Consider the following 24,169-nt stretch of genomic DNA (forward strand, 5'->3'; position numbering starts at 1 on the left):
GAAAATAAGCCAATAGGTGTAATTTACCAAAAAGCCTGGACTCCAACCAGGACTGAAATTGAGATTTTTTTCTTTTTAAAGATTTTGTTTAATTTATTATTATTTTTACTCCTTTTTACATTTCATTATTTTTTTTAAAGGAAATAGGGAGTGAACAGAAAGTCAAAAATACACATTTCAGAAGGGAAAAAATCCCTCTCCCATTAGATTCTCTCTATCCTGATAATATGGTTGCTTGGTGGTCATTATTTTATTTTTTTTAGAGAGGGAAAGGGAGAGAGAAAGAGAGGGAGAGAAACATCAATGTGTGGTTGCCTCTTGCGCCCGCCCCCCCCCCCCCCCCCCACTGGGGATCTGTTCCACAACCCAGGCATGTGCCTTACACTGGGAACGAACTGGCGGCCCTTTGATTCTCAGGTAGGCACTCAACCACTGAGCCACACCAGCCAGGGCGAAATATTTTTCTTTATGTGTTAAGCTTTTTCTTGTCTTTATTAGAAGGAAAGTAAAGCTAAAATGTAGGACATGAAGAAACTGACTTCAAAGTGGGAAACATAGCTTATATTTATGAATGAAAAACAAAGAAACTTGGGTAGTTTAAAAGAAAATCTTAAAGATTTGTATATGAAGGTTTTAAACCTTAATGCCAGGTGGCTCTGAAGGTGGAGACCTTTGAAATTGTGTTTCTGTTGGGTAGCGAGTCCGGAATATATAACAACTGCTTCATAAATGTTACTTTCTGCAAGCCTTGCTTTTCCAAGACTTTAACTAATTCCATAATACTAAAAAAAAATTAATCCTCACCTGAGGAGTTTTTAAAATTGACTTTTGGAGAGAGCGAAAGGAAAGAGATAGAAACATGGATTGGTTGCTTCCTATACATGCCCCTGGGGAACAAACCCACAACCTTTTGGTGTATTGGTGGATGCTCCAACCAGCTGAGCAACTGAGCCAGGGTTAGCCCCATAAAGTTTTAACATTTGAATGCCCTAACCTTACTAGGGAATTACTCAGCTATGTATTTTATTGTTGACTGTAAACTTGCCTTTTTTCCCTAGTTTTAATTTTTAAAAAAATTAGTTTATTCCCCAGGCTTTTGAGAATCAGGAAATGTAAGGTGGAGGTAAATTCAGTGCAGTTTTATCTAAATGTTATCAAAAACTCTGGTTCTTGTTACTTGAACCGGGAATCCCAAATGAGATCTTACTCTGAATTTTAAGTATAGCAGATGCTGCCCTTGTTTGGAAAAAGTTGGTTGAGTGGCATCAAACTTAATGGAGTCCTTCACCTTTTAATTTCTTTTTAAAAAAGGGTCAACTTAGTTTAAGGTCAGACCTGATTAATCTCAGTTGGAGAGGAAGTGTTGGGGAATATAAAAGACAACAATTTTGTTGTTAGAACATTAAACGAAGAATTGCTAAAAACTGATACCCAGGCTTTTTTTGCTGCTTGTTATTTGGCCTTTATGACTGCTTATTAGCACCTCCACTGGAAGGTGTGAAGGGATACAGGCGAAAAGCTAATTAGTTTAATTTCTGATGTTTGCTAGTGTAGAGGTTTTGTAAAAATACTAGTTTGATAAGTTGAACTGTTGGGAAAATGTCATTAAATTGTTCATACATTGTTATGAAGAACTGAGGATTTTGAAGATCTTAAGCACATACCAAAAAAAATTGGGCAGCTGTTTTTGCAGTTAACTGGTTTACTCTTTACCTCCTAGTTTTCCCTTTGGCCTCCCTATGGAATTGCAAGAAGGATGTTAATGTTAATACTTAATGCTTCCCTTGCATTGGAAAAATTAATTTTGTCATTAATTCAGTACTCTAAAGGGATATGGTAGGCTTCAGTGAGATCCCTGGAATTTGGTCAAGGATCCCTGCCAAGAATAACCTGTTTGCTTTTGAACTGTTCAGACCCTTCAAGAAGTCTTCAATTTTAGGGTTGTTCAAACACTTGTATTGTTAGAGTTTGTTAGAAAGAGATGAGATTAAAAGGTACATTTTTTTTCCTCTTTGGTTTTTTGTGAGCTAGACTGGGAGGAAATTTGAATTCAGTGGTTGTATAGAGGATAAACACCAATAAATATTTTGATAGTCATCCTTCAATTTTTTAAAATATTTTTAAACAAATAGGATCATGCTTCTGTGGCTTGATCTTTTTTCCCTATTTAGCTACGTATCAGAGGTTTTTCACATCAAAACATAGTCTTTATTTTTAAACGCTGCATAATCTAGTGTGTCTTTAAGGTCAGGGGTTTTTTGTATTACAGTTGAAAGAGTTGTGCATATATCTTTATGGATCTGCAAGAATGTTTCTATTGGATAGATTCTTAGAAGTGCAGTTACTGGGTAAAAGTTTGGGTAATTGCATTTAAATTTTTGATAGATTTTGCCTTCAAAAGGCTTAGGTAACCAAATTTAATAGTTTAAAAGGTACAGTTAAAAAGTTTGCCAGTCTGAGTGCATGTGCTTGGCAATATAAATGACTGGAACCTGAGGTACTTGAAGTCTGTCCTAGATTCAGTTGGTGCCTGCTTCTTGTTAGGTCGTTACCACTTTATGATCAGACATCCACTTTAACTTCATAATGGATCTCCAGCTGATGCACTCAACGTAGAATGCTCAGGTTAACTAGCCTATATTGGTCCACTGTCTGCCAGGTACACTGCTACATGTATGGGATAAAGATAACACAAACCATAACCCCCTTTTAAAGAAGGAGTCTAGGAGAGGAAGGGAAAGACAAAATTGGGAGTTTATGTTACATTATGAGCTGTTGTCTAGGATGTCACGAGGGTGCATGCAGGTAAAACCCTAGAGAGAGACCCCTAGCTCAACGTGGAATAAATGGGGAGTACTTAAAATAGCATGTGATCTTGGAGAAGAAACAGGGCGTGGAAAAGCCTGGAGCTATAAATATTCAGGAAGTTTGGATTGGGGACAGTTTGGAGATGAGAGTGAGTGTAAAAAAGGGGGTAGATATGCCCTGTGGGGAGTTTGGATTCATCCTTGACTAGTGTCAACTGAAGGGTTTTAAGTAGGAGTACAACCTGGTCAGATTTCTCTTCCCTCCTTCCTGCCCTCTCTTCATCCTTTTTTTCTAATAATCATTTTGGTAGTGGGTGCTAGGTTGAAGGCTTGATGAGACAGGAAGAAAGAACAGTTGGGAGATTATTACTGCTTGGATTACTGTAGTGCATAATGAGGTCCTGAACTAAGGCAGTGGCATTAAGGATGGAATAAATGTACCTATCATTCTACCTATTTTGAACTCTCCCTAGTCAGCCTTCAAAATTTAGTCAGAATTTCATTTCTTTCTGGAAGCCTTCCTTGACCTCTTCATGCAAAACACAGTGCTTTATCATCCGGGTTTTCCTTCTCACCTATTTTCTATTTTCTTACGTTTGCATTAATGAAACTTACAATTATTAGTGTTCCACATTAGACCATGAACTCCTGTACTCTATTATTTTTGTGTCTGGTATTAGAATATATTTAAATGAGATGTCTATGGTGGATGGTACCTCAGTGATTGGGATAAGGAGTCATTCACATAGGGAATGTCGATGGGCAGGAATGGGTTTTGGATTTGGTGTGGGGGGGCATGGAATGAGTTTTGGGTACGGGATTCTTGAAGTAGCAGTATGGGTGATGGTGGACTATACATGTTCTTTAGGTTTTGACTTAGATATTGTTCCCTCTGGGAAGCCTTCTGTAACGACACCCACTCTCAGCTTGTGCAAGGGCCCCTTAATAAGGACCCCTGGGATTCTGTGATCACATAGTAGTGTCTGTCTTTACTCATCTTTTTCATCACTATAGGCACTTAGTGTGGTGCTTTTAATGTTGTAGGCATTTTAATCAAATGTTTATTGGAGATAATCAGTTAGTATTCCCAAGTCAGCTTTCCTTTAAAGACTGAAATTCAAAATCTAGTATGTAGCAGTTAAGGCCCTTTCAATTTAAACCTAGCCCTTAAACTACTTAATGTAATGGTTTTAAAAGTGAGCACTTTAGAATTTGGGATATGAATTGGAATTCTGCTTTCTTCAGCTTAGGAATTGTGTAATCTTGGGCTCATCATAACTTGTGAATGTCAAGTTTCCTCATCTATAAAATGAGAATAAGAGTACTTTACTTGCCTTACAATGTTATTGTGAAGGGAAATGAGAACACATCTAAAAGGGCAGTTACTGACACAGAAAGAGGTCAGTTAATGTTAATGATCAGCAGTCATAATAATAATCTCCATTCAGAGCCTTGATTCCTTTAGTAACTATAAACCTTTTTTGGTTAAGAAGCCCTGTTGGCATAGAAAAGTGTTAGAGAATGGGTTGGTGAAGTCCACATTATTTGTTTATAATAAAAATTATGCCTACTGTTCCCTGTTGTATCTCATAACGTATCTACATTTGGTTCCATGTAAAGACTACTTTCCACCGCATCCTATAATGTAACTTTTCAGTACTTGACCACAAATCACTACCTAGCTGCTTTCTTTTTCTCTCTTCTTGAAAAGCCATACATGTACTGCTTGGCTCATCCAAATTGTACTGTGGATCATCTCCCAAATCATTTCCCATTGTTTTGATTGTCAGTTTCTTGATTAGAGTTTCCTCATTTTTCTCTTTAGCAAAATCATACTTAAATTTGAAGGCCTACCTCACCAAATGTATTTTGATTATTCTGGTCCAGTCAGTAAGTGCTTATAATGCTTATTTTGTACCAAGCTGTAGGTAAAGTTAGTGAGCATGCAAGAGAGAGATGCTAAGGAACACATTCCTGTTTTGGAAATAGTATGAACAAATTGACGATGAGGGAACGTTCAGATAATTTGAATTGAGTGATGGTGACTTGAAGTGCATTGTACAATTTAAGCAGGAAGAAAGCAGTGTGAATCTGAGTAGTATGGAAAAGTTTCTGTGGAGATATTATATATTGAACGATTAATAGAGGTTTGGGCCTAAATGGTAGAAGGCCTTCCAGGTAGAAGCAGCAACCTAAGCAAAGATTGTGGAGTTTGGAATCTGGGGGTGAGTTCTAGGTCCATGCCACCTGACGCAGTTACTCTTAATATGTTTTAAGTTTCATCTTGGAGAATTTTGACTTGTGGGAAAGGCACTGGAAGCTATTTTAGAGTAGAGAATCGAGGTGATAAAAAGGTATGGAATGGATTGGAGGACATCAGTAGGAAGTTGCTATGATTTAGGTGTGAGCTGATGAGAACCCTGCCTGGATTTGGGTTGGTAGTATTAAGAATAAAGAGAATATACCACACTTTATGATTTCATCATAAAGAAGATGAAGTTATGAAGGAAAAGAGAGCCTTATCTCCTGTCCTTATGAGCCTTTAAATTAATGTTTGTATCATTTATTTGGCGCTTCTGCAAACTTTAGCGCCTTCCAATTTCTGGATTTAAGTTTGGAGAAGACTTTGACCATACTACTGTGGTGACCATTTTAGTTGAGGTTCTTGTTGCATCCTGTGTGGATTGTTGCAGTAGCTTATTGCATTTTCCTTTGTCTTTTTATTTTCTTTTAATCCATCCCACCCAGCTGGTCTTTCTAAAGCACAGTCTGATGTGTCATTCCCTATTTGAAAAAACTTTAATGACATTCTGCTGCTGTTCTGAGTAAAGGTTGGCTATTTAAGGTTATCCATTAATGATCTGGCTTCAAACTGCCTTTCCACCTTTTTCTGTACTGCTTCCTCTGTTAACTTATACTTTATATTTCAATCGAATTGATCATTTCTCTTAACCTTCAGGATGTCCTGTGGTTTCCTACAGCCTTGCCTTTTCCCGTGCCATTTCCTCTCACTAGAATGACATGTTACCATTCTCTTGTCCTAGCTTTTACATAATGAAATTTTAGTTAATTTCCAAATTTCAGCTGACATTTGACAATTTCACGACACTTCCCTAACCATCCTTCCTTCTTCTCTTTCTTTCCCTTGTGCAGAGTAGTGAGGTAATGGGGAAAGAGGTTAGTAGAAGCCACATTTTGGGCAAACTTTTCTTCCCCATCTGATTTTTGCTTCTGTTTTCAGTGAAAGAATGTGGTGATTGGGCAGCTAAATGGCAAAACCCTTCCCTTTGGGTTTCTGCAGCTTATCAACGTTTTTACAAGGTGGATGCTACCAGTTTATTCTTGTGTATTTGGGAGGCCTGTCTTGGGAACTAAAGAGAAATAAGGCATACTTTTCATTTGTAGGTGTGGAATTCTGACTTGCCATATTTGAGGCAGCCAGCTGTTGCTTTCTAGAAAGAATATATCTTTATGTCTGTAAGAATACATCTTTATGTGTAGCTGGATAGACGTAAAGATAGATATAGAGTCTGTATCTCTAAGCAGAATTTCTCAATTGAGAGGTGTGATTTTTACCCCCTATGGGACATTTGACATGTCTGGAGGCATTTTTGGTTGTCATAATTTGTAGGAGGATGCTAGATGTCTAGTGGGTGGAGACCAGGGATGCTACTAAACATCTTACAATGTACAACAGAGACCTCTCTCCCCCTACAACAGAAAATCATTAAGCACAAGATGTCAATAGTGCTAAGGTTGAGAAACTGTGTCCTAGGGATATGTTTTTGCTTTCTGAGTCCTATGTGTGTTAGGTGGAAATTTGTCCTTGAACCTGTACTGCAGTTTAGAATAATAGAATCATAAGTACAGGAAGGGACCCTAGGAAGTCACACATTTGAACTTTATTTCAACTTGTATCCCTCAGAACAGTTCTGCATGATATTGATAGGTATAATGGGGGAAAAGTGTTAGTTTGTTAAAGAAGTTTGGTAAAGGCAAATATTTGCATATTCAGTATGATGAAGGAAGTACATTGTGGATCTCCATCAGGGAAGTTTTTCCCAAATGTGTTTGGCTGCTGAACCTATTTGACATTTTTTCCTGTCCCCAAAATGCTTCCTTGGAACTGACAGGGAACCATTACTTACCTAATCCAATTTTGTATAGCAGATAGGTCCTTTCTTTTGTCTAAGTTTACTGGAGAATCTTAATTTATGTCAGTGACAGCAGGTCCATTAGCTTCATCTGTATTTGTCAGATTGTAGATTATTAGATGAACTAAAAATTGGGGTATTTTAGGTTTTTTAACTTGAGTGTACAGTATAACTTTATTGCTTATCCCCACCAGTAAATTGGAAATTATAATCCCAGTCTGAAACCTGCTGCCCAGGTTGTTATGAGGATTAATAAGTTAATTATAGCTTTTAATGCTTTGTATTCTTGGGGGGAAGCTGATTTATTAGGAGCTATTGTGCTGTTTTTGTAAAACTGCTTAAGTTTGACAGTCTGTAAAAACTGCTTTAAGTTTAACAATTTACTTTAAATTGTTGGAGAGTGAAGCATTTGGGATTCAAGTGGGATGGGAATCATTGTTTTAATCAACATTTTGTTGGGTATGTTAAATTTTGGGGAAATTACTGTGACATTTTACTTATCTCAGATTTTTTGACTTTTTAAAAAGATTTTATTTATTGAGTTTTAGAGAGGGGGAAGGGAGAAAGAAAGAGAGGGAGAGAAACATCAATGTGTGAGAATACATAGATCAGTTGCCTCCCACTCGCCCCCAACTGGGGACCTGGCCTGCAACCCCAATATGTGTGTGCCTTGACTGGGAATTGAACTAGTGACCCTTTCGTTTGCAGGCTGGCACTTGATCCACTGATCCACACCAGCCAGGGTAGATTTTTTGACTCTTTAAGAATTTGCATTATTTTATTTTTGTTTCCTTCCCTTTTATTATAGTATAAGTAGTACATGTTTGTGGTGGAGACATTACATAAGCTAGAAGACAGAAGACAGCAGAATCTTATCACCTAACTTTTTATACAAAAATGAGCTCAGAGTTCTTGTTTTGTACAATAATACCCTAAAAAAAATTTTAACAGTGAAGCAGGGATGTTTTCATGTGAATAAATACAGCTTTGTATTTTTTACAGTTGCATAGTATTCCACTACATGGATATTTAATAATTTAAGTTGTTTGGTCTTTGGTTTGCTTTTTTAAAATCATAAGCAACATCATGAAGTATTAAAAGTAAGTCTAGATGTATAGCAAAAATATTTTTAAAATTCCTAAGCTTAGTGATGATTTGTGGCAATTACACTTGCTTTATATTTTTCCTGTGCATTAAGAAGTCTCATAGAAATTTTTTTTTAATTTGTTTTTAGCCTGTGGGTTATAATAATAGTACAAATAATGGGTGTTTGTGTCCGGCACTAGACTAAGTAATTGAAAATATCTCATTTAATCATTACAGAAACCTTGTGAAGTAGGCTCTGTCCTTCATAGATGAGGAAATGGAGGGAACCAGAATAGTTAGAATAATTTAAATGAGGGTGGAGTCGTGATGTGACTCTTGACCTGCTCTCCTTATCTGTGAATGCCTTTGAGGGTAATATGGAATCTCAGCAGAGCATTTCAAGTCAGTTAAGGGAGAGGGTTGTAGATTTCTATCTTTTCCTAACAGTAGTATTGTTTTGGTGTAGAAAGATAAAAGATTTAGGAGTTAGGAATGGAATTCCTTCTGAAGAGGCTGCTTTTGCCCCTTCCTACTTATTTAGGTGATTGTTTTAGTAACTACTCTTTGTAGTACATTTCATGGGGATATCGAGAGCAAAGACCTCTAGAGTGTGTAAACAAAACAAACTCTTACCTTTGAGATGTGTGATTAATGTCTAGTTCACAGATGTACTTTCACAGGGTCAGAGAACTCTTGAAAGAGGTGGGATTTGAGGCAACAGATTTTTCTTTTAAGTTGTGCGTGTTAAAGAATTGAATAATTCTAAAATAACAATGGAATATTTACTGCTTTAAATGCCTCTGTGGTGTGATATTAATTATGACCCGTTTTTATGTGTGCTGAGTGAGCTTGGGTTTTTCCTGAGTAAGTTTTGTGTAAGCTGTGTAATCGCTATGTCCTTGCTTGGGTCCCCAGAGGGAGGCTGTTTCCTGCCATTGCTGAGCCTTACTATATAGTGCTCTTGGATAGCAGGCTACAGCAACTTTTCTCACGTGTTGTGTTATTCATCTGGCACTGATAATGTTCTTTCTTGCATTGCTGGTATCAACTGTGTATTGATACCAACTCAGAAGAGGAGATTGAATTGATGGGAAAGATATGATAGGGATTTGTGTTTATGGGAGAAAATGCTTTGTGTACTATAAAACTAACTCAACACATTCTGCATTGGTTCATCTCTCTGTTGGTCTATAGCACAGCCATTTATAATCTATTAGGATTTAATACTAACTTGAAAATCAGAAATAGCCCTGGCTGGTTGTGGCTAAGTGGATTGAGTGCCAGCCTGTGAACCAAAGGGTCATGGATTTGATTCCCTGTCAGGGCACATGCCTGGGTTGCCGGCCAGGTCCCCAGTAGGGGGCGTGTGAGACGCAACCACACACTGATGTTTCTCTCCTGTTTCTCCCTCCCTCCCCCTCTCTAAAAGTAAATAAAGTCTTTAAAATAAAATAAAACCACAATTAGAAAAAGTGGACAGTTTGTGTTACATAGGCTGCCATATGCCATAAAGTCAATAAGGATAAAACTCGTAAGCTGCAGAAGTTCTAGTTATTTCATAGGAAGTTCATTAAAATACAGTGTTAGAATGAGAAACTTTTGACAGTTACATAGAGCAGTAGACAGACTTGAACTGTAAGGATATTGGCATTTGTATGAATGTTATTGCAATCATTTACTCAAACATTTTGATATTAATGATTTGAATTGTCATATTGTAAAAAATCTTAGTGTAGTCCTATAAGGGCCTACCATCCTATGTTGGCTTTGATCTAAACATAAAAAGTTTGACCAAATTGGAAGTTGTCCTCTTTTTTTATTTTTATTTTAAGGAGGTGTAAGAGGTTGCCTCAGTTCAGCAGTTCACAAATTTTTTGGTCTCAAGGCCCCTTTGCACTCTTAGAACATGTTGAGACAACCTTAAAGTGCTTTTGTGGGGTAATATCAATAGTTGATATATGAGAAATATATCATATATTGAGATATTTTAAAAAATACTTACTAATTCATTTAAAAATAAACCTACATATTATGAAAAATAACTTTAACAACAAAAAATTTAGTGAATGGCATTGTTTTACATTTTTGGAAATCTGTCCAATGTCTGGCTTAATAGAAAACACCTGGGTTCTCATACATGCTTTTGCATTCATTCTATTGTGATATGTTTTTGTTGTATATAAAGAAAATCTGGCCTTGGCTGGTGTGGCTCAGTGGTTGAGTGCCAGCCTGTGAATCAAAGGATCGCCAGTTTGATTCCTAGTCAAGGGCACATGCCAGGGTGCCAGCCAGGTCCCCAGTGGAGAGTGTGTTAGAGGAAACCACATATTGATGTTTCTCTCCTTCTCTTTCTCCCTCCTTTCCCCTCTCTAAAAGATAAATGAATAAAATCTTAAAAAAAAAAAAAAAACTGGTTTAACATAGATAACATAGTTGGAAAAGAGGAATATTTTAATAGTTATTTCAGATAAGTGTGGCTATCCTTTGAAATTACACCCAAACTTTACAAGTACTAGTTTCATCAAGTTAGTTACAATGTGGAATCTAAAAATCTCATCAGTGAACTTTTTGTACTCTGTTAGATCAGTGATTTTCTGCGGGTGTGCTGCAAGAATTTTTAAAACATGCAATATCTGACTATTTAGTCAGGGGCCCTGACCTCTTTTCCTTTAGATTGTCAAATGAAAATTTGACAACAGCCAGCAACAATAGCTGTCCGGAATGAAAGAATTAACATTATACCATTTTTTTGGTCACATCAGCAAAAAATATATTTTGTGTGTGCAGCAGAATTTTAGCAATTAATGTATATATGCCATGAGATGAAAAAGATTGAAAATTGCTGTGTTAGATTAAAATCCATTGGTCTGTCTTGTACTTGCTTTTGCCTGTATATGAGTTTTTCACATGGATTGGTCATTTGGTCATCTCCAGAGTTAGGCAGATCTTCCAAACGTTGACACATTTCATTATATGGTATCAAAAAATCCACATTCATTAATATCAGCAGTAACACATTTAATCAGAAATGACTTTTTTAAAGTAATGGGAAAATGTTCAAGTTCATGATAGTGGATACAAGTTTTCAAAATACTTATTTTGGCTTGGAAACTCAGATTTTATAATAGGCAATAAACATACATTGTCAGTGGTTTTTCTTGAAGTGACAGGTTCACTTCATTTTCAAGAAAATTTCTGCTATCTACGTAAGTTTAACCTTAGTTTGTTAGTTGTTCTGCCAAGTAAAAATAGTGTTAGATGAGGAAAACTTAGTTCAGCTTGCATTGCAGTTATACAAGTGCCTTTTCTCACACTTCTTAAAGCAGTGGAGTGCTTTATGTGTACGTTCTGTTTCATCACACAGAATATTTTTAAAACATACGAGTAGAGATGCAATAAAATTCATAACTTCATTAAGGACAATGTTAAGTGGACCTGACTTTTTAAAAACTAAATGAATGGAGAATACAATGAATGACCAATGACTGTATAATTTGGTACCTCTGCCTTGATTTGTGCTAAGGTACCAGCAGTTTTGCTCAGCCTTATTTTTGTGCCCTCATTGCGAATATCAACCCAGCAAAGAAAAGAAAGGCAAATAATTTTAGTATTACTATGAAGATAGTTTTGATCTTGTGTACCCCTGTAGTGGTCTTTGACTTCCCAAGAAGTTCATAGACCACACTTTTAAGAACAGTTGGCTTAGTTCTTTACATAGATTTCCTTTTGCTCTCAAATACAGAGGATGAAGAAGATGCAAATAACTGAGATTGTTAGCATAGTTTACTAAATGAAGGTAATGCCATTACCAGAGATAACAAAACTGGGTGAGGAGTAAGTATTTTTGAAAAATAAAGTGAATTTTGATTTTCAGGGACTTGAGGAACGTAGAGGTGGGGGTGTTTATTAGTACAGCTCAGTAAGCTTTTCTGATTGTTAGAGGAGGCCTCACCATATATACTAGTGGTTGTTGCCAGGGAAGTGAGTTGAGAGAGAAGAGGGCAGAAGAAAGAACCTTGGTATCAAGGACATCAAGAAAGGAGAATTTCAAGAATGGATTGGTCAGAGTACTACCTAATGCTTCGGAGAAGTCAAATAGAATGGGGACTGCGACTTGACCATTGGGATTTAATAATGAGATGACTGATGACTTGCCAGAGCAGCAGGAGCCAGATTAGAGAAGTACGCAGAGGTAGTTATTTATACTACTCGTTAAAGAAGTTTTGGGGTAAAGGGAAGAGACATCTTGAGCAGTTAATTTGAGAGGTGGGCTATAACTCAAAGGAGAGGACAGTGAAAGAAAATTAATTAGAGGTGTGATATACAGATAAACTTATAGTATGATCTGTCTTTCAGAGAAGTTAGAAACTGCAGAACGCTGGGTTTTTTGGCAAGAAAAAAGCACAGACCTATTTGGAATACAGACTTTTTAGTAGAGATGGAGAGTTCCTTATTTATTTTCTGTTTAATTGCTAGGTGTTTAGTTCGCTACATTTACTTTAAGTCCACTACTTCTAAGAAGTTTAAAGAGATTTTTCTTTTAAAAGGTGATTTGACTTTAACAATCTGTGGTTCTCTCAGAATGAAACTTCTGTTTTAGCTACTTTCAGTCTGTGGTAACAAGTGATAAAAAAGAAGGGTGGGTTTCTTTCTCTTGTACTCGAGTGTATGCGTGCTTGCACACACCCTTCCCCTGGTGGAAGATATTCAGGTCTCCAGAATGCCTGGAGGCAGAGTTTGGATTACAGCCTCAAGTAGTATTTATATTAAAAACATGTGTTGTTTCCTAATGTGCTTTATTTCTAACTTCCTTTTCTTCTTTCTCTTCTAGTCTGTTCTCTGGGGAGGCAGTAAGGGGCCGTCGAGCTGGCCTCGGCACCGGGAGAGGCTGGACTTCCTGTCTCTCTGTGCTGAATGGCTGCGATGGCGCCCGCTCTCACTGACGCAGCAGCTGAAGCACACCATATCCGGTTCAAACTGGCTCCCCCATCCTCCACTTTGTCCCCTGGCAGTGCCGAAAATAACGGCAACGCCAACATCCTTATTGCTGCCAACGGAACCAAAAGAAAAGCCATTGCTGCAGAGGACCCCAGTCTAGACTTCCGAAATAATCCTACTAAGGAAGACTTGGGAAAGCTGCAACCACTGGTGGCGTCATATCTCTGCTCCGATGTAACACCTGTTTCCTCGAAGGAGTCGTTGAAATTGCAAGGTGTCTTCAGCAAGCAAACAGTCCTTAAATCTCACCCTTTCTTATCTCAGTCCTATGAACTCCGAGCTGAGCTATTGGGGAGACAGCCAGTTTTGGAGTTCTCCTTAGAAAATATTAGAACCATGAATACAAGTGGTCAGACAGCCCTGCCACAAGCACCTGTAAATGGGTTGGCTAAGAAATTGACTAAAAGTTCAACACATTCTGATCATGACAATTCCAGTCCCCTCAATGGGGGAAAACGAACTCTTACTTCATCTTCTCCTCAGGGGGGTGAAGCAGTGGCATCTGAATCTGGGGACTTGAAGGGGGGTATGACCAATTGCACTCTTCCACATAGAAGCCTTGATGTAGAACACACAACTATATTTAGCAATAATAGCACTGCAAACAAATCTTCTGTAAATTCCATGGAACACCCGGCACTTCAAGGAAGCAGTAGATTATCACCTGGAACAGACTCCAGTTCTAACTTGGGGGGTGTCAAGTTAGAGGGTAAAAAGTCTCCCCTGTCTTCCATTCTTTTCAGTGCTTTAGATTCTGACACGAGGATAACAGCTTTACTGCGGCGGCAGGCTGATATTGAGAACCGTGCTCGCAGGTTGCAGAAGCGCTTACAGGTTGTGCAAGCCAAGCAGGTGGAAAGGCATATACAGCATCAGCTGGGTGGATTTTTAGAGAAAACTTTGAGCAAACTGCCAAACTTGGAATCCTTGAGGCCCCGAAGCCAATTGATGCTGACTCGAAAGGCTGAAGCTGCATTGAGAAAAGCTGCCAGTGAGACCACCACTTCAGAGGGACTTAGCAACTTCCTGAAAAGCGATTCAATTTCAGAAGAATTGGAGAGATTTACAGCTAGTGGTATAGCCAACTTGAGGTGCAGTGAACAAGCATTTGATTCAGATATCACTGACAGTAGTTCAGGAGGAGAGTCTGATATTGAAGAAGAAGAACTGACCAGAGCTGATCCAGAGCAGCACCATGTGTCCCTGTGAGTAGAACCCATGCATAATATCTTTGTTGAGAAATGTTGGGACAAGGGAGAAAGAGTTGGTAAATTCCCACCTTGGGGAGAATGGGATTCTTTGTATATAGGCACCTAGGTTCCACTTGTCTTTTCCCTGATATCAGTTAGGTTGGTGCATATATATGTTAGTGAAGAAATGAAAGATATTTCTGACATAGTGTTGTGTTGTTGTAGGCTAAAAGCAGCTAACTTCCTTTTAAAATCTCATTTATTAAGAAAAAATTCCCTTTGTAAAACTGTACCCATGTTTTAAGTGGATAGATTTTTTTGAAAATGTATGTAGGCTATTTTTGTAAGTTCTATTACTTCAGAATTTGTTGTTTCTAGTAAGTGGGGACAAAAGTTTAGTTGACTTAGGTAACTCTGCTGAAGTTTATAATTGGTTTAATTGAGTCAGCTCAATGTACACAGTCCTTGCATGAAATTTCTTTACATTTTAAAAATTGAAACAGCCCTGACTAGTGTGGCTCGGTTGGGCATCGTCCTCCAAGTCAAAGTTTGCTAGCTCAATTTCACATGAGGGTGCATGCCTGGGTTACAGGTTTGGGTCCCCTGTCAGGGTGTGTATGAGAGGCAACCATTCGATGTTTCTCTCACATTGATGTTTCTCTCCCTCTCTTTCTTCCTCCATTCCCCTTTCTAAAAAAAATTAAATCTTTTATAAAAAAGAGAGAAAGAAATGGGCTCACCCTAAGTAGCTTTCATGAGAAATAGAAAAAGACCACCCCCCTTTCCTCCAGGCTGACCCACCTCAGCCTTGGAGAGCAGGCTGCATACATTCCAGTGGATTCAGTCTGCACTTGCCACTCAGCCAGGGCCCTTGTACTGAAAAACACTTTACAACTGCAGTGGAGTCCCTGTCCCAAATTTAAAGTGCATATGGCATTATTAGTAATGTCATTGTATTTAATGTTTCCTGGGGATCTTGATTCTGGAGAAAAACTACTACCTCTCAATAAATCCACTAGAATTCCTTCACTGGAAACAGGTTTGTTTCATTCCAAAGAAGAAGCACTAAATGAACTCCCCTTGCCATCTCACTTTGAGGTGCTCAAAAAAAAAAAAAAGAAAGAAAGCTGCAAGCATTATTTTAAAAAAAGACGAATCAGGAAATGCCTCTGAGTATTTTATAGGTTACTTCTAAGCACAGTCTACTTTTTTACAGCTTGATTCTCTGCCTAAGAGAGTCCATCTTTATCAGATTTGGACTTTATTCTCTCTCAGTTGGGTTAAATGTATTGACCTATTTGGGATAATTTCTTACTAGGTTTTCCAAATATGTTGCCTTGAGGAAAATTAATGTGTAAGCTTTGGGTGGTACTCAGTTGGCGTGCTGGAGCCAGAAGGTCTTTACTCATGTTCTTCACTCATCATCCTGCGTTCAGCTTCTTACGGATAAATAAGGAAGGACAGTATACATATATTTCCTTAAAGATAAATCAGTCTATATTTTCTCTACTTAAAATTGTTACACTTATGAGAGAGGGAAACATGATTATTTGGAAAAGAGAGGCAGAAGTCTTGACTAGTAGATTCTTTCATTTCCTGTTCAGGTAGGGATTTTTAACAGTTGGATTACTAGAGAAGGTATTATAGGTGGTTATGTTGGAATAATTTGTTTTTCCTTACCTGTAGTAAAAAGGTGACCAAGATTTTCACTGGAGACATAATTAAGGCAGCTGTACTTTTAAGCATAAGTAAATTTTCCCCCTCAATTTTGTTTATATTATCCACATGGATAACACTATGTGTCTGAATATGAATTTTATTTTATATTTTTATATTGAGGGGGAAAGTCTGGATAATTTTGCTGAATATCTTCCTTGTAGATGTAGTTCCATTACCATTTGTTAGCTTACTGAACTCAAAAGTCCACTTTACTGAGATCTAAATAAAGCACATAATATTTCAGAAGCTTGCTATTGTTGTAATAAGTTATTTTTTCTTTAATGGATTAGTAGTTTATATCAGCTTGCCAATATTTTTGGTGTTATCCCCACTGACTTTGCATAAACCATTGCTTTAAAAAATGTTAACGTTGAATATCTTGTTTAGAGTAGTTTCATATAACAAATATTGTAGTTGAAGCATTTTAAGTTTCATGTACTTGTTTTGTGTATTTGAGGAAAAAATCTGGAAGCTTACTGTTTTCAGGATACATGGTATTGAAGAAAGTTTAAGTTTTGGTAATGTAGGTATTTGTTCCAATCCAGTGAAATTAAAATAACTCGGAGAATTTTTCTTATTCCATGGGGTAATCCAGTGATTTGAAAAGAACTCTTTGGTCCATTCATTCACTACTTAGTTCTGGGTTCTTCTAACATAATGGTTTGTTGATTGGAAGGGTGTGAAGTGTAAGGGCAACTCACAGATCATTTTAGGGGTCAGTTGAATCCTCTTACAGTTAAGTCAACTGAATAATACTTTTAAAAGTTGAATTTCCTTGCATCAGATTATACTAAAGTAAGAAAAATTGGGGCACTAAGGGCACTGTGAAGTAAATATACTTTTGCACATTTTTATTTAATTGGATTTAAATTAGACGCACCAATAAAACACCAGTACTTCAAAGATACTGTTGAGCAAGGTCACCTGATTGACTCCTAACACAAGTATTTAGCCAGGTGTTTGTTGACTTTCTGAGTATTTTAAAGATTTTTCAGCAATTGGCCAGACATTGAGAGTGGAGGTACTGCTTTGATTAAAAAAGAAAAAAAAGGAGAAGTTGTTCTTTGGATGCTGAGAAGTCTTTGTGATTTAGTAGTCCCTCCCAAATATTGTAACCACATTTATAATTCTTGAGTGCTAGAATAAGTAGTTAACTCTCCATTAGATTGACCCAGCTGGTGAGTTTCAACTTGGTCTCCCCTTCCAGTAGCCCATCTATTTAAAATTTCACTTCTTTGCTAAAATACTTCTGCCAGAGATAAAGTAGCTAGATTTTGTCTAGGCAGTCATGATGAAAATATTCAGTACAGGAGACTGTTGAATTGTTTTGAAATGATGTTGCTTAAATTATAAGTGGATGGTGCTGTGACAATTACAAGCCTTTACTAAGAACTCATTTGTGTTTTTTCTTTTTTATCTGCAAGAGGAAGAACAGTAATCCATTGTTAAGTCCTAGGCACATGGTAGCAGTAGCAGAATGATCAGTGTTTATATGTTGTTGAGTTTTTGGCAAATTGTTATATTGTATTATACTTTACGATTAGTAAATTCTGTATCAATAGATATCACATGTTAGAAAAGTCCCTTTTTCTTGATAAATATTTTTGGTTAACTGATTTTACATTTAGGTTAACAGCATCAAACCTTTCTGTTTTAAGCTCTGTTTGGAAAATCTTCCTAAAATGCTGTATTTATCTTCCTGTCTTGGTACATGTAACTAATTTGAAAATTCTGTGCTATATTGGGTTTGACCTATATCATTGTAGAAGATCACTGGGAGGAGCAGGAACTTAAGCATCATCTCTTTGATCAAGAGACTAAAAAGAAAGCTGTGTTTCAATAAATACCTTACTGTTTAATTCTTTAAAAAAACGATTTTTTAAATTTATTTTTAGAGAGAGGGGAAGGGAGGGAGAAAGGGAGAGAAACATCAATGTGTGGTTGCCTCTCGCCCACCCCTACTGGGGACCTGGTCTGCAACCCAGGCATGTGCCCTGACTGGAAATCAAACCAGTGACCCTTTGCTTTGCTGCCTAGTGCTCAATCAATCCACTGAGCCACACCAGCCAGGGCTTGATATTTAATTCTTAATTGTAGAAATAGAAAAGAAGCATTTATTTATGTCATGTATATAATACAACTCTTGAGTGACTCTTGTGTACAGTTTCTTCTACGGTTTATAGTCTTCCTCTTTTCTAAGAATTTTGTTCTGCTATTTTGTTATGAATTCCTGAATTTTGTTTTTATTTTCTTGGTCCTTGTATTTATAAACTTCTAGAGTAAGTACTTGCTGTTAAGAAAATACTTTTACAAGTTCTTTTCTTAAGTGTGCTCTTAGATCAGCAGTGTTCTAGATACCTGAATGTTATGTAGACCTTTCTTCCCTCAAAAATTCCTTTCTTACTGAGCTGTTACAATAGGCTTATCTTATCTTGGTGGTTAGTATAAAAATAATCCCACAAAATGTTTCATTGTGACTATTGGAGTATGTGTTTTAAATAGTAAATGTATATTATACAATGCCTTCTTTATAAGGACCTCAAGGAGAAAGATATGTAACCAAGAGCAATTGTATTTATTCCTAAACTTTCAAGTCTGTTTTTATTACCTAGATGCTGTAATTTGTGTTGTTCACTGAATTGCTTTTTTCCTGTTGGCTTTTAGAAGTTGAGAACCAAGTTTGTAGGTCTTACTGCTGTACCTTTTTTTTAAAAACCTAATTCTTGGCTTCATTTTGTTCTCCCAGTTCTTGTTTTATTTTCATGTTTTTATTTCTACTTTAATTTATTCTGACATATGTTTTATTTGTTAGGTAGCCTTCTGAAGTCTGTTCCAGATCAGGGTTGGGTAAAAATACAGTTTAGTGACACTGAGGGAGTTATTTGAGTTTTGGATTGTCTTGATTGCAGTGATTCTCCTTTACTTTTGGGAAATTTTATACTCTTGGGGTTGTTAATGAACACTTCCAATGAATTCCTAGTATATTTGTAGGATTTGCTTTTTAGGTACTCTGGAATGCTTTGTCTAGTAGCTCCTATTTGAATTTATTAAGTGTACACGGATGATGTTGCCAAGGTCAGCTTCCTGTTTATCTTTTCACAGAATGATGGAGTTAGGGGAATATTAGCTAGGAGACCTAAGATCAGATTCTTTGCTACAAATTGGCTGAAGGTCTAATAACCACTTTTCTAATAAAAATGAAGGAATCGATCTAGATGATCTATCTGTAGGGTTCAGACTACTTTGAATTGTGCTACTCTCTGTCTTTAACATTGATGGCAAAAGTCTCTGTAAGTTACTGGTATAACTGAAACAAAACAGCTTCCTTGGCTTGTGACTTAGAACTTTGATTATTTCAATGCCCTAGGGTTTTTTGGGGGGGCGGGGTGGTGATATCCATTTAATACCCATTAAAGGGATTACTGTATTTCTCAGTGTGGGGGATACATATGTGAGAATAATTCCATTGTGTTCTTGAATTGTAGAAGTTACTTCAGAGATGAGTAAACTTTGATTTTGTAAATACCTTTGATTTAATGCCCTTTGTTTTTCTGTTAGCCTATATATGTCATCCAGTGGCAGAAATAGGAACTTTTTGTATTTATTCCCTCTTCCCCACCCCCCCTTTTTCCTGGGAATATATATCAATAGTGAGAATTATTCTTGGTTGTTCTTGTGTGGTTCCGAAGGAAGGAAATTAGGCAACAGGAATTTGGGTTACCCATTTGCTGCAGATTAATTGCTACAGATGTTTTCTTTTGCGCTGTGACTGGTGTTTTCATTCTCTAATGTTGAGTTTAAGCACTTTCATGATGATGTTTCAGTGTTAATGTAATAAGTACTTGTGGAATGAGCAAATATGTGAGGCACAAGAGATGGCCATAGGTAAATAAACTGAGTATCCTCAAGAAGTTTGAAGTTTCGATGTGGAGTGGAGGTACGGTAAGACAGATGAATACTTAGAATAGTACCTGACATACAATGATATAAAGTAAATGCCGAGTGATACAAATGAAATAGGAAGAGGTTACAGATGGTTGATGAGATTGGAAAGAAAGGATATTAGAAATGAATCTTGAAGGGTGGCTAGAATTTAGATAGAAAGTTTTCTTTCAGTTGTGGCCTACTGAGGTAGGTAAGTACAGCTAGAGGGCACAGCATAAGCAAAGGAAGGAGGCCAAAAAGCATGGAGCTTTGGTGGCTAGAGTGGGGCTATTTTAGAGACCTAGTTATATGAATAAGGGTGATAAATCTAGTGTAAAACGGAAAAGAGAAAATTCTAGAGATGATGCAGAAGCAGATTTAATAGGACTTAACAGTAGACGTATGGGGTCAGTGAAAGAGGGATCATCATAGATGATTGAATTTTCAATCTTGGATGGCTGTAAGAATACAGTTTATAAAATAACCCTCATAGGTTATGAAGGTCCGGGTTCTTTACTATAGTGTCTTAAAAATGAAGGTTTCTGTATTCTGTACAAGTTCCAGCAAGCGTTACAAATCAGGATATAGACTTCCAGGTAATCCTCTATAAACAAGGAAGAGTCTACTTGTACTGAGGCCTCAAAGATGTACATTGGAGACTTTGAAATTAATTCATTTATTGGATGTATCAAGTGCTTACTACAAGCTGAGATAGGTTCTAGGGATATACAGTGGTGACTAAGAGAGACAATCCCTGCCCTGTTCTCATGAAGGAAGGTGGGTTAGAAAGAGAAATTAATTATTTAAGCAAGTAGTCACATAGTTATATATTTACGAAGGTTGTGGGTGCCACAGAAACAAAGTTTAGAGTGCTGTGAGAGTGCGTATAAGGAACATCTAATTAAGATGGTGAGGATGTCATAGCAAGTATCCTGAAGAAGTAACATGTAAGCTGAGACCTGCATGAAGAGAAGGAATTGATGGTGAAAAATAGAAGAGTGTGTTACAGATTGAGGAAACAGCATATGCTAAGGGTTTGGGAATGGGTGGTGTTTGGTACTTGTAAGAACAAAGTCTGAGGAGAGTAGTGGTGAGAAATAAGGCCAAGAAGTGAGCTAGAAGCCAGGTTATGTGGGTGGCTTTGTAGTGTATCTTAGCTTTAAATTTTTAATGTGAAGCCATTGACAGAGTTTACGTATGTAATCATTGGGTTTTTTAAAGACCCCTCTTACTGTGTGAAGAAAGGAATGGATGTGGACTTGAGGAGACCAGTTAGGGTGTTGTGCAGGCCGGGTAATAGGGAATGGTGGACATGGCCTTTGTCAGGGAAGAGAGAGAGAATTGGATGTTGGCGGTTAGGGTGACTAGGACCTGTGATTGATTGGGTGCAGTGAGAAAGAGGGAAGAGGTATTGAGTGATTCTTAGATTTTTGACAGGAGTAACTTGATTGAATGCACATGTTGAGATTGGGAAGGAGCAAATAAGGGAGGTTATTGAATGCCATGGGCATTCAGTTAATTTTCATTTAAACATTTTTGGCTGTGGGGTATACCCAGAGGTTTGAGTGTTGATTTGCAGAGAACCCTATTTGATCCCATCAGCATGATAAAATAGTTTTACTAGAAAAGGAAAAGGTTGGGGTCCCATTCTATTTCAAATGACTAGTACTTGCATTAGTTTCTCTTTTCTTTCTCTAAACAAAGACCAAAATGGAGTAGATTGATTATTTTGGAAGCTAGGCAGAAATTCAGGCCTTTTCATGTCTGTTAGTTTCATTGCTTTTTCTTCTTTCCCATTGTGTATCTAGGAAAATTATGCACATATATTCAATGTAAAGAGAACATTGAATTTCCATAAATTTGAGCCAAGGACTCTGTAGATAATATAAAAAATAACTCTTATTTTTGATTTCTATTAATTGAGGCTTTGTGGGAATTTTAACGTGTTTGGTTTATATTTATGTAATTATGAAGAAAGGGTTTTGCATCATAATGGTAAACAAAATTACTTTGAAATCAATTTCAATCTGATAAAAGTATCTGGAGAGTCTATTCCTCAGAGACTATACTGAAAAGTTGTTAAATTGTAAATGTTGTGAGTTGTTTTGGCAACCCATTTGGTAGCATTGTAGCAACTATATATTCATAACTCAGGTAATAGAATTTGTGGAGATTATTTGGGGGGAAAGTGGAGATTGAGGAACGGTAGCCAGGAAGAGGGGTTATAGTCCACTTTAAATCATTTTCTTATAAGTTGTTTTACTTTTGCCTACTAGAACAAAGGGTATGACCAGGGAATTGAATGATACTGGATAACTGTAGTGACCATTTTCTTGCTCACCCTTTAATTGCTGTTTCCTATTTGTGCTGCTGGTACTTGAGAGATGCATCTTGAGAAAATAGAAACTGGAAGAGACAGAGTTCAGCACCCTTGGGATTAAATTAGTCTGAAACCTGGGAGTTAAGAATCCCAGGAGGATTTTGGTTGAACTGATCTGGTTGAGCTGGGAAAGAACCTTTTTAACCAACTCTGCCTAATCAGACACCAGAATTGAGACATATTGATAGAGGAAAAATAGTAGCCTGCATTTGTTGGATATTTTGAGGTGTAGGCAGTGTTATGAGTACTTTAAACGCATTTAAGTAACTTAATCTTCATAATACAAAGAGGTAGATGTTATGTTAGTTTCTTAAATTTTTTTGAGAAAAAGAGGAAAAGATTATCGTTCCACTTATTTATACATTCATTGGTTGATTCTCGTGTATGCTCTGGGGATCAAAGCTGCAGCGTTGTTGGTATATCGGGACTATGCTCTAACCAACTGAGTTACCCAGCCAAGGTGATACTATCTTAGTTTTATAGACTCAGACTGAAGAATGAAATGTTTAAGTAACTTCCTAAAACACCAATACAAAAAAAATATGTGCACCCCCTGTGTTCATAGCAGTGCTTTTTACAATATTCAAGATCTAGAAACAGCCGAAGGTGCCCATCAGTAGATGAGTGGATAAAAAAGCTGTGGTACATTTACACAGTGGACAACATGGATGGACCTAGAGAATATTAAGCTAAGTGAAATAAGCCAGTCAGTGAAAGACAGATACCACATGGTCTCACTTATATGTGATATCTAATGAACACAATAAGCTAAGAACAAAACAGAAACAGAAGCATAGATACATGGAACAGACTGACAGCTGCTGGAGGGGTAGGGGAGATTAGATAAAAGATGGTGAAGGGATTAACCAAAGAACATTTATGCATGACCATTGGACCAGACAACAATATGGAGATAGACTGAGGAAGGGATACGGGAGGGGGCTGAGTGGAGGTAGGAAACATGAGAAAAATTAAATAATTTGGTAATGTATTTTGAGGAAAGGTGCACAATCTGTATCTTTAGCCTGCAATAACATGCTGCTTATTTCTTTCAAAGATTAGAACTTAGGTTGGGGAGGGGCTAAAGTGATTTTTAGAAAAGCAAAGGAAACACAGGAATTTATGCGTATTGATCACATCTTCTGTATTAGGTGGTTTACATTATTTACTCTTTAAAATATAAAGTGAAATTTCTATTTTACATTAGAGATCAAAGACAATAGGTACGTTAAATAATTTGCTTAAGGTCAAGATAAAGATTAAAACTGCTCCTTTCTTACTGCTCTTTCTACTGTTTTTCTCTGGGAACTTTTTGGAAGCAGCAGAAGAAAGATTCTATTTTGATAAATGGAGCAACCTGAAGGCATATAGCTGTTTAGTAGAAGCCTCTCTGACAGCACGGTGCACTGATGGACATGGCATTGACCATGAGGGATGATGGGAAGGTTAAATAGATGAACTCTATGGTAATAAATAATCTAGAGAAGTGACCAATTTTGTAGTTTTTTCCCCCATCAAATGGGTAAAATAAACATTTTGACATTCTAAAGAGATGATTTATATTTTAATTTATGTGGAAAAATCCTTTTATTTCTCCAGTTGCTGGAAAAAGAAATCTTTTAAGAAAGAATATTTATGTTCTTTCTCCTTTGTGTTCTTTTTTAGTCTTCCCTTGCACTTACAGCTGATCTATGAATTGTAAGAAGGTAGTGAGTCTCTTTATTAAAGTATTTTCCTCAAGAAATCTCTTCCTGGTAAATATGGATACTATAAGAACTTGAAAGGCATGAATTAGCAATAGAAGATTATCCTGATTGGTTTTCCACCCACTTAAATGAATTTGTGTCATTTCAGTGTCTGAGTATGAGGTTAGGGTTAACATTAGGTATCTTATTTTTACTGATTTGATAA

The 24,169-nt window shown here is 37.0% G+C and overlaps 1 protein-coding gene across 6 annotated transcripts in view; it reads left to right on the forward strand.

Moving 5' to 3' along the window:
- Window positions 1–24,169, forward strand: part of KANSL1 (KAT8 regulatory NSL complex subunit 1) — a 158,010-nt gene that overhangs the window by 29,768 nt on the left and 104,073 nt on the right. For all 6 annotated transcript variants that reach the window (XM_024573062.4, XM_053911764.2, XM_045182476.3 and 3 more), the window contains one exon: window positions 12,879–14,250. In XM_024573062.4, coding sequence (XP_024428830.2) covers window positions 12,962–14,250 — 1,289 coding nt within the window. In that variant the 5' untranslated portion in view covers window positions 12,879–12,961. The remainder of the gene's footprint in view (window positions 1–12,878; window positions 14,251–24,169) is intronic.

This window comes from Desmodus rotundus, chromosome 9 (genome assembly GCF_022682495.2).
Source record: "Desmodus rotundus isolate HL8 chromosome 9, HLdesRot8A.1, whole genome shotgun sequence".
In the NCBI taxonomy this organism is placed as follows: Eukaryota; Metazoa; Chordata; class Mammalia; order Chiroptera; family Phyllostomidae; genus Desmodus; species Desmodus rotundus.